Raw genomic sequence first — 11,161 nt, forward strand, 5'->3', positions numbered from 1 at the left:
TGTTTTGGGTCATCCACGCCCTCACGTCGGCAATGCAGCCTTCTAACACTTCAACAGTGGGCACGATTTGTCGAATCGTGCTTCCTTTGTACAGCTGATTGTCGTCCGCAAAGGCGTGGTGATCAACTGAATGTCTGGCAACAAGATCAAATAGAGGCTGAGTGTACAAACAAAATAAAGAGGATAGGTCCCAGGACTGAGCCCTGGGGAACGCCAAAGGAAAGCGGAGAAGGAGCTCATTCCTGGCCATTGACAACAACTGTTTGCACTCTATCAGTAAGATAGGACATCAGCCAAGAAAGGGGAGTACCAGTTATACCAAATGTGATTTCAAGACGACGAATTAAGACACTATGGTCAATCGTGTCAAAGGCGGCAGACAAGTCCAAAAGAGCAAGAACGGAAACCTTACCACAGTCAAGAGAGGTCAGAAGATCATTGGTTATTCTTAGGAGAGCGGTCTCGGTGCTCTGGCCTGGTCTATATGCTGACTGGCGAGAATTGAAAAGATTATTTGAAACTAGATGGTCATTCATCTGTGATAGCACAATTCTTTCTGTGATCTTTGACAGGAAAGACAGGTTGGAGATAGGACGGTAATTTTTCATGTCGTTAAGGTCAAGGGTGGGCTTTTTAAGAAGTGGTTTAACAAGAGCTTGCTTAAAGAGAAGCAGAAATGAACCAGTAGTCAGAGAATCATTGATAACTGCAGTAATAAATGGGAGGAGGGTGTCGGATCGGAGCATAACGGAACATCTGTGGAAGGTCACTCTCACACTATCACGTTCCACAGATGCCCCAATGGTTGTCTGGTGGGCTATCTCATTCCTGTCCATTCGGTTCGACCCGTGCCCATAGCCCAGCACGGCATGTCAGGTCACCATATGCTGGTTGTCCCAAAGTCTCAGGGAGAGGGTGTCAGGTCGCATGCCCGGGTGGTCACCATATCAGGCCCAAGTTGGCCGTCCGCAGTGCCACCACCAAAGCGCGACCCACAACACCTCCCCCTAGTGGTACTCAATAAATGCCATCCCAGGCTTGAGAAACCACCTCGGACCCCCTGAAGGTCTTAACCCCCACCAGGGTCCGGTGACCGTGCCCGCCCGAGCCACCCGCTCGGACGGCGCCCCGACGGACAAGGAACGCAACACTCCTCCAGACCCCCCATGGGGCTCAGGTCGCACCATGCCACCCATCGCTGGACCCCCCAGCTGGCTGGCATTACCAAATTTTGAAAGGGGCAACTTTTCCCCGAGGCCATCACCATTGACCTCTCCTTGTCCAAATTCCACAGCCGGGGGACCAACTCCAACCAAGGCTGTTTCAAATCCAATTCCCATTTTAATTTAATTTTAAATTTTCTTTTAGAAATTTTGATTTCAGGTGTCCAGTCACCACAGCTGCAGGTAACAACCTCCATCACAGGTTGTTCTGCCCCTCCCTGCAGCTGTTCCGCATTTCCTACAGGGACCAAATCTCCAGAGGCTCCATCTCCAGTTCCTCCAAGATCCAAATCCAGCCTGGAGCCAACACACTCCCCCAACTGGTTTTTCAATTTTGGAGCCTCCGTTACCAAATCGTAGTGTACGGTGAGGGTCCCCTTGGGCACCTTAACCACCTCCTCGGACCAACTCACCTCATCCCCCAAACTCCTTTGGGCCTGGTCAAACCCTACCTCCATGAGGCTGTCCCAGGTCCCCAGCCGCTGGATCACATCATCCTCATCACCATCACAAATCAATTCTGGCCCCGACAGGCCTGTATCAATAAATACCCGATCCGGCTCCACCACACGGACCCCCAATAACTCTACCCCCTCTTGCTCTGCACCACCACCATGGTGCTGCACCATTCCAAATTGGTCTCCCTGTTGAGGTGCCGTGGCATCCACCCGGTCCCGACAAACAACCAGGCCAGCAGGTGGGAAACATTCCCCATTACCTTTTAATTCTCCCTTCACCTCCTGGCACTCCACGCTCACTTGTGAGCACTCCCCATTTACCTCTAGGCATTCCCCATTAGCCTCTTCATTTGCCATTCCTGGTGCAATTCCCAATTTGCCTTCCCCCCGTTCCGATTCTAACCTTGCCACCTTTGGCTTCTCCCTTGCCCCATGTGAATCATTCCCTTGTTCTTTCTTTATCTCATTCGTTTGCTCACATGGGGTTTTCGTTTCTTTAATTTGGGCATTCAGTCTTTCACTACCTCCTCTTATTATCCGCCTCATTTCCCTAAAGAATCGATCCCACATCTGGTCGTTTGTCGGGGCCGTCCCTACTGCTCCCGACTCCCGGTAAGGGAGGGGGATAAGTTGGTGCTCGGGACGGGGGAGGTTCCAAGACTCACCTCTAATTCCCCTATCTCCGACTCACTCCCTAAACTGACAGAAGCCTCGCTACGCAACTCAATTTCACCGACCTCCGACATCCGCTTTGAGGAAGGTCGTTTCCCGCGCGTGTATTTATTTTAATTCCAAAAACAAAATTTAAATTTGTCGAAGACACGATATCGCGCTCCGTATGTCCAATCGACTATACAAATTTCTCCGCCTCGACTACAAAAAATTTTGTTTCCAAATTCTCCACACTATGACACCAATTTTTTTTTTTTAGGGTTCAATCCCACAACTGACTACCAAATGTCGTGTGACCATCTTTGATTAATACCAGGCGGTCACAGATGCCGATCTCGAAGGCCTTAACCCCTGAGGTGAAAACTCAATGGCGGATTCCAGAAAAAGCTACACCAAGCGCGCGGGATGGAGGGGAGCGGCGAGAGCCCTGCAGACTTATCTATTAAATGAATCACCCGGAAACTGCGTTCAAGTATGTACAGAAAATAATAGAAGGATTTATTAAAGGAAAAAGGCAAGGACAGGAAAATACGCGCCGATAATAAATATCTAATCGGGACGTCCCCACACAACAGATTTTGGATACGAGACGAGGGAGATTAATTAATAAAGAAAAACGTTCGTTATGTTTGGGGGAATAGGTAATGGCCTTATCTGTCTTGTCTTCTTCTTGGCTGCCATCCAACACGGCTCCTTTCAGCCCCGATGTAACCACGAGGCCTCGCTCCAAGCTCCACAAGCGCCGCGAAGGCCCGAGCCAGCGCCCACTCCGTTCGCACACGACGAGGTCCCTCGCTCCAACCTCCAAAGCACCGAGCACCGCTAGAGACTGCCAGAGCACGAGCGTAGATGTCCACGCAAAGCACAAAAAGACAGGAATGGAGATAACACAGGTTCGACTGCACGCTACCAGCCAAGCAAAAGGACGTCCAAGCGAAACAAAGGAACGTGTCAGAAGCAGCGAACTCCACTCGGGCTAGGCAAGACGAAGAAGACCGAGTGCCGCTAGAGACTGCCAGGGCCAGGAATCTGCCAGGAATCTAACTTGGCCAACTCGCTCACTCTCGTCCTTCCAACTCGCTTCTCAAAACCCAACTACTCCGTCTCTCTGCAATGGCGTTCCGCCCTCGCGAATATCACATTCTTTGTGACGTCAGCCTTGGCGCGCTGCCAACCAATCAGTCTCCTCCACCGACTCGCCGGCTAGCCCAGGTGCACGCCCCCTGCCTCACTCCCACTCCCGCTCCTGGTGTCATAGCGCATGCTATTCGAGGTGGATAGGCCGCTCTGGAGGTGTAAATGGTGGCGGCCATGCGGCGGTGTCTTGGCCTGGTTTCTTCCTAAGTCATGTCGGGGAGGAAGGCATTATTTAGTGTTGCGCTAAGGATCCGGCGGAATGTCTATGTTGGTCTGCAGTGCCAAAAGGGACAAAGGTTTGGCTAACCAGGTGAGGACACATAGGGGCACTACTCCTTAATCCCTACACTACTTAACACACGAACCTCCTGGTAGGTTCACAAGTATACACCTTACCCGACAAAACACCTACACATGAACTTATTACAGGCAGTTTTCCTTACCGTGACACCTCGAAGCATGTTACCTACTCAGCTCTATCTGCTCTACATATCACTACCCACCAGACATAACAATATTATGTTACTGGATGTTTTGTCTGATGTCATTGGATGAAGGAACTCTTTTCTTGTAATTTCTAAGTGATAATTGTGCTAATATTGAATGTTAACTTGCATAAATGTGAAATATAATATTCCAGTTAAATATATTGAAAAATGCATTGTATTGCCTCAGATTTTTTGAAAAAATCCTTATTTTCACTCTTTCCACTTATAGCATAGTAATTTACAAATCAATCTGTAACAAAGCTGAGCACACCTGGGAAATTGCCAAACAAGCAGATTCCAAAGCCAAAAGGACCCATATTCCTCAAGAATTATGATCCAGAAAATTCCTATGGGGAGTGAGGAGGAGAGGTTTCGGTATCTGGCCCATGGACTACTATGTGGTCCTATCACTGTTTAACCCCACCCTGTCCACATTCCTCTTGAAAGCGTCAACTGATGAGTGATGACGCATGGACGGTCTCTTCTCATCGAGTGCACTCCAAGCATTGGAAAAGCACATTAGTACCGGTGCGTCACCACCAGGGGGTGTGGCATATTTAAAGTGCCGTACATGGTACGTTGAACACGTTGTGACAATGACATTCCCATTTGAGTCCATAATAATATATTAATTAAAATACAGTCTATGAAGAGAGACCACACATATTTAACAGAATGTAAGGTCCAATACACCGCTTATAGTTTTACCCGCCATAATGATGTATTAACCAATCACATGATTGGTGAAATTATCATTATCATTTCTACGGAAATGAAGGTAGTCCGGTTACTCCAGTAGATCCTCCGTTCTGTGGCTAAAAGGACACTCGCACATCGGGGGTGTGCTCAGTAACCAAGCAGCTAGCTAGCGCTCGCCAAGCCAGCCGTTCCTTATCGACGGATTCGAATGGAGTGCTTAAGCCAATTAGCGAGTGCCCTACATTCCTACAAGAAACTTGATAACTGACTCCGCCCCCCCTGGCGGCCAAACGAAACCGGTACCAAATGCGCGTCTTAATATTATTGCGGTCTTTCTGCTATGACGTCCTTAGGAGGAACAAACCCCGCCCCTCTCCACTGGAATCCGGAAGTCACGTGACCACGTGGCCCTTAAAACGCGGGTGCTGAGAGGTTGACACGTTATTGGTTTCAACCAATCATCGAATTTGAGACGAGACTTTGCTCGGAGTCGGAGGCCTTGCGGCTGCAGTCACGGCCACGTCTTTACAAGTAATGCTGGTGAGAAATTATATTTTATTTTAATTCCTGTTCTGGCTTCGACTCTGTGTGCTTGTTATAGCGCGATAACACCTCAGTGGTTCGGCCTGTCACGGTGCTCCGCAAATCCGTGCGTCCCCTCATCGTGTTCCTCCTGTGGGCTTCGTGGTTTTAATTTATTATTATTTTTCTCGTGTTCGTGGTTTTAATTTATTATTATTTTTCTCGTGTACGTGGTTCGGCGCATTAATTCGACTCTGAGGCGCCTTGGTGTGAGCGCACCTTAAGGGAGGCGATGCATCTCGGAGCCCCGCTGTTGATTGTTGATTTGACGAAGCCGGCTGTACATTCGATCTGTGGGTATCTGATTAAGGGTTTCGGGGTTAAAAGGTGTTTGTCGGCAAGTTATTACGTGTGATTGAGTCGACTTGTCCTGTGCATTAACCTTTACCTTGTTTTCGAGTGATTTTTGTCCGCTTCCACAATTGTATGTGATTTGTTTGCTGCTTTTCCACCACCCCCAGATTTATTTATTTATATACATAGTCGAGGCTCGTGGAAGAGCTACGACACAGAACAGGTCAGGGAACAGCAAAATACAGAAGAAACAATAGCAAGGTGGAGGGAGAAGGTGGCCAGACAAACAAGGGATGTAGGTAATGATGGGAGGGGCTAACAAGGTGTGAACAACATGGATACACAAGTACAATTTTGATGGGTGGGGATGTTTTACCGGATGTATTTTTTTTTGGGGATGTCTCTGGATGGGGGATGACCTGAGATGGTCAGCTGTCTTGAGCTGGAGGGAAGAATTGGATTGTTGAGTGTGGAAGGTGGTTTCACAGGTGGGAAAAGGGAATAAATGTGTAGGTGAGCAGTGGTTCTGGAGTTAGGCAGTTTAATTAGGCTGTGGTTGCTGGTGGACCGCATGTATCCTGCAGATACATTGGACGTTGGGGGGGGGGGGGGGGAGGCGGCAGAGGACAGAGGGTGCAGGACCAGGAATGAGTTAGAGGTCAGCGACCTGTCGGCTATGGCTAAATGATACATCCATGGAGTCAGCTTCATCCTCAGCGTTTCCAACAATCTTGAAGGCCATAGTTTCCAAGGTGTGAGGCAGGAGAGCAGTACTCAATAAAGCTGTGGATAGGAGTTCAGGTGTGCCAAGGAATGACTGATGGAGGATGCCCAATCGGTGACTGATGCTGGGAGGCCAAGTTTGAAATGTGGTTTGCTCAAGAAAGATCATGGCTGATTGTGAGGGACTGATCTTTGAGAGGATTAAGAAAGTTGGGGTGGCTGTTCCAGATGGTCTTGAGATGTGGAGACAGAAATTTGTCATGAGACATATTCCAAGTGCTTGACTTGACTTTTTTTTTCTTTTTTTTTTTCAAGGCCTGAAGAGAAGTGGCTGCATGTTCAAAGAATGAGGGATGCCACAACAGAGGATGGAGTCGTCGGCAAATAGAGGATTTTTGCAGTCAGATCACTGAAGATTGGGAAAAGGAGTTTGCCCAGAACACATTATGGAATTGAAGCCTTAACAGGGAGAGGAAATGAAAGTATTCTGTTGAGTGCCACATGCTTGCTACAGGTAGTTTGGAGAGCAAGGTGGGATGCAGACCATCGAAGCTCGACATGTCTAGAGAGACCCCTGATCTCTTGTCTTGACACTGAGGGCTTCCATCCATTGTTGGTTTTGTACAAACAATGTCTAAGATGGAGTGACCTGGTCTGGAGCCGAATTGATGATCTGAGATGAGGTTGTTGAAGAGGAAGGATTTCATTTCAACTGTGATGGGTTCCAGAACTGTGTGAGAAGTGTTATGATTTATGGGAGTGAGACATGGGTAATGAACGTAGAGCAGCAACGAAGGGTGGAAATGCGAATGGTGCGGTGGATGTGCGGAGTATCGTTGAGAGAGAGGAAGACAAATGATGAATTGCGAAAGATGGTGGGAATAGAGCCTGTGATGGATGCTGTGAAGAGGTACAGTTTGAGATGGTTTGGTCATGTGTTGAGGAAGGATGAAAGTGACTGGTTGAGAAGAGTGATGGGAATTAATGTGGAAGGAAGTAGAGGACGGGGAAGACCGAGAAAGACTTGGCTAAAGATGGTCGAAGAAGAAATGCGGGCAAGGGGGTTAACAAGGGGAGATGCAGAAAATAGGGCAAAATGGAGAGGATTGTCATGGGCACCGCAAGACTAACCCCTGCTCTAGCAGGGAAAATGGCCTTAAAATGCCTGGTGTTGTGTTGTTGTGATGGGTTCCAGGACCGTGCTTGTCTGTCTGAGCAGGATATCTTTGTGTTGGACTACATTTTGTGGACGGGTTCGGTGTGTGACTAGGGCGAATTGGTTCAATTTTGCTGAATATCTGAATCGGTGTACTAGAATTTGAAGGGATTCTCCACCATTGAGAGATGGGGCCAAAAACGATATATAGCAGATTATCTGAAAAAGCTGTCTGGATTATGACAAAGCTGTGTGAGTTGGGTTGGTGACACAAACGAGCCAATTTGATTTTGGTTCGGGTCCGGATCCGGCCCATCAGTGGGTTACATAGCGTAAACCGTTCGGCCTGGCAGAGGTGTGCTATACCGAGTGCTTTTCTAGTTTGTAGTGCAGAGATGTTGGCTGATTTCCAAGCAGATGGAATATGTCCTTGGGCAAATGACAAGGTGAAAAGAGGATGTGTAAGAATTGTATATAAATTTGATCACTGGCTGTAAAATTGTTCAATTGAAATTTGTTTGCTTTTGTAATCTTTCTCACTTGGGGTTTTGGTTGTAAGGTTGTTTTTTTTGGTTTTTTTTTCTTTTCTTTTTTTGGCCGAGTGCAATTACAATTGTTTTATCGGTTTGTGTGATTTGCCTTGTCGATGGTCGTAATTTAAATATCAAGGGTCTTCCATCACGCCAAATCAGATGTTTTTAATAGTTGACTCCCAATAGTTTATTTACCCATCTTGTTTGTTTTGTACCAGCCCTAGTGCTTGGCCTTGTATTTATATTTGACTTTGGGGGAATTCAGCTTGATGTCTGGCTTTTTATTTATTTTTTGTTTACCCTTTTTGCCCATTTTTGTGGAACTCGCCTCCCAATCCATGCAAATGTTTTAATAACTTGACAATTCAAACTTGATTGCTGGTCTTCTTTGATTTGTAATGCATATGTCATGGTTAATAAGGATGATGGTGGCATCTCTCCATCCTCATCTAACCCAACTCTTGCTTTTTGTGGACAGGTTTGATGAAGTTATGAGTGACTCTGATACATGATCCAAGATGATTGGGGGACTTTTCATCTACAACCACAAAGGAGAGGTTCTTATATCTCGCGTCTACCGTGATGATATCGGGTAAACCAATCATTTAGATTTATCATTTGCACCCCGCTTGGTACCCCGTTTCCTTGAATTTTGTCAAAGGAGATGGATGCTTTCGGTTTCTGCCGTTCTTGTACCTGATTTTATTTATATAGTAGGAAGAGTACCCATCCCAACTGATGGAAAATGCTAGCAAAAAGTATCCCCCCTCCTCTCTCCCTCCTTCCACTCCTCTGTCCCTCCCCCACTCCTTCCCCACTCCCTTCCCACTCCTTTCCCCACTCCTTTCCCCACTCCTTTCCCCACTCCTTTCCCCACTCCTTTCCCACTCCTTTCCCACTCCTTTCCCACTCCTTTCCCCACTCCTTTCCCCACTCCTTTCCCCACTCCTTTCCCCACTCCTTTCCCCACTCCTTTCCCCACTCCTTTCCCCACTCCTTTCCCCACTCCTTTCCCCACTCCTTTCCCCACTCCTTTCCCCACTCCTTTCCCCACTCCTTTCCCCACTCCTTTCCCCACTCCTTTCCCCACTCCTTTCCCCACTCCTTTCCCCACTCCTTTCCCCACTCCTTTCCCCACTCCTTTCCCACTCCTTTCCCCACTCCTTTCCCCACTCCTTTCCCCACTCCTTTCCCCACTCCTTTCCCCACTCCTTTCCCCACTCCTTTCCCCACTCCTTTCCCCACTCCTTTCCCCACTCCTTTCCCCACTCCTTTCCCCACTCCTTTCCCCACTCCTTTCCCCACTCCCTTCCCCACTCCTTCCCCACTCCCTTCCCCACTCCCTTCCCCACTCCCTCCCCACTCCCTTCCCCACTCCTTCCCCACTCCCTCCCCACTCCCTTCCCCACTCCTTCCCCACTCCTTTCCCCACTCCTTCCCACTCCTTTCCCCACTCCTTTCCCCACTCCTTTCCCCACTCCTTTCCCCCACTCCTTTCCCCACTCCTTTCCCCACTCCTTTCCCCACTCCTTTCCCCACTCCTTCCCCACTCCTTTCCCCACTCCCTTCCCCACTCCTTCCCCACTCCCTTCCCACTCCCTTCCCCACTCCCTTCCCCACTCCCTTCCCCACTCCCTTCCCCCACTCCCTCCCCCACTCCCTCCCCCACTCCCTCCCCACTCCCTCCCCCACTCCCTTCCCCACTCCCTTCCCCACTCCCTTCCCCACTCCCTTCCCCACTCCCTTCCCCACTCCTTTCCCCACTCCTTTCCCCACTCCTTCCCCACTCCTTCCCCACTCCCTTCCCCACTCCCTTCCCCACTCCCTTCCCCACTCCCTTCCCCACTCCCTTCCCCACTCCCTTCCCCACTCCCTTCCCCACTCCCTTCCCCACTCCCTTCCCCACTCCCTTCCCACCCCTCCCACTCCCTTCCCCACTCCCTTCCCCACTCCCTTCCCCACTCCCTTCCCCACTCCCTTTCCCCACTCCCTTTCCCCACTCCCTTTCCCCACTCCCTTCCCCACTCCCTTTCCCCACTCCCTTTCCCCACTCCCTTCCCCACTCCTTTCCCCACTCCCTTTCCCCACTCCCTTTCCCCACTCCCTTTCCCCACTCCCTTTCCCCACTCCCTTTCCCCACTCCCTTTCCCCACTCCCTTTCCCCACTCCCTTTCCCCACTCCCTTTCCCCACTCCCTTTCCCCACTCCCTTTCCCCACTCCCTTTCCCACTCCCTTTCCCCACTCCCTTTCCCCACTCCTTTCCCCACTCCTTTCCCCACTCCTTTCCCCACTCCTTTCCCCACTCCTTTCCCCACTCCTTTCCCCACTCCTTTCCCCACTCCTTTCCCCACTCCTTTCCCCACTCCTTTCCCCACTCCTTTCCCCACTCCTTTCCCCACTCCTTTCCCCACTCCTTTCCCCACTCCTTTCCCCACTCCTTTCCCCACTCCTTTCCCCACTCCTTTCCCCACTCCTTTCCCCACTCCTTTCCCCACTCCTTTCCCCACTCCTTTCCCCACTCCTTTCCCCACTCCTTTCCCCACTCCTTTCCCCACTCCTTTCCCCACTCCTTTCCCCACTCCTTTCCCCACTCCTTTCCCCACTCCTTTCCCCACTCCTTTCCCCACTCCCTTTCCCCACTCCCTTCCCCACTCCCTTCCCCACTCCCTTCCCCACTCCCTTCCCCACTCCCTTCCCCACTCCCTTTCCCCACTCCCTTTCCCCACTCCCTTTCCCCACTCCCTTTCCCCACTCCCTTCCCACTCCCTTCCCCACTCCCTTTCCCCACTCCCTTTCCCCACTCCCTTTCCCCACTCCCTTTCCCCACTCCCTTTCCCCACTCCCTTTCCCCACTCCCTTTCCCCACTCCCTTTCCCCACTCCCTTTCCCCACTCCCTTTCCCCACTCCCTTTCCCCACTCCCTTCCCCACTCCTTTCCCCACTCCTTTCCCCACTCCTTTCCCCACTCCCTTCCCCACTCCCTTTCCCCACTCCCTTTCCCCACTCCCTTTCCCCACTCCCTTTCCCCACTCCCTTTCCCCACTCCTTTCCCCACTCCTTTCCCCACTCCTTTCCCCACTCCTTTCCCCACTCCTTTCCCCACTCCTTTCCCCACTCCTTTCCCCACTCCTTTCCCCACTCCTTTCCCCACTCCTTTCCCCACTCCTTTCCCCACTCCTTTCCCCACTCCTTTCC

General features: G+C 50.3%; 1 protein-coding gene across 1 annotated transcript in view; it reads left to right on the forward strand.

Annotated features, from left to right (window-relative positions):
• Window positions 1-5,059: 5,059 nt before the first annotated feature.
• AP2M1 (adaptor related protein complex 2 subunit mu 1) overlaps window positions 5,060-11,161 on the forward strand; it is a 39,637-nt gene continuing 33,535 nt past the window's right edge. The window contains exons 1-2 of the mRNA XM_068121241.2: window positions 5,060-5,217; window positions 8,444-8,557. Coding sequence (XP_067977342.1) covers window positions 8,484-8,557 — 74 coding nt within the window. The 5' untranslated portion in view covers window positions 5,060-5,217; window positions 8,444-8,483. The remainder of the gene's footprint in view (window positions 5,218-8,443; window positions 8,558-11,161) is intronic.

Source organism: Myxine glutinosa, chromosome 6 (assembly GCF_964187855.1).
Source record: "Myxine glutinosa chromosome 6, kmMyxGlut1.1, whole genome shotgun sequence".
Lineage (NCBI taxonomy): Eukaryota > Metazoa > Chordata > Myxini > Myxiniformes > Myxinidae > Myxine > Myxine glutinosa.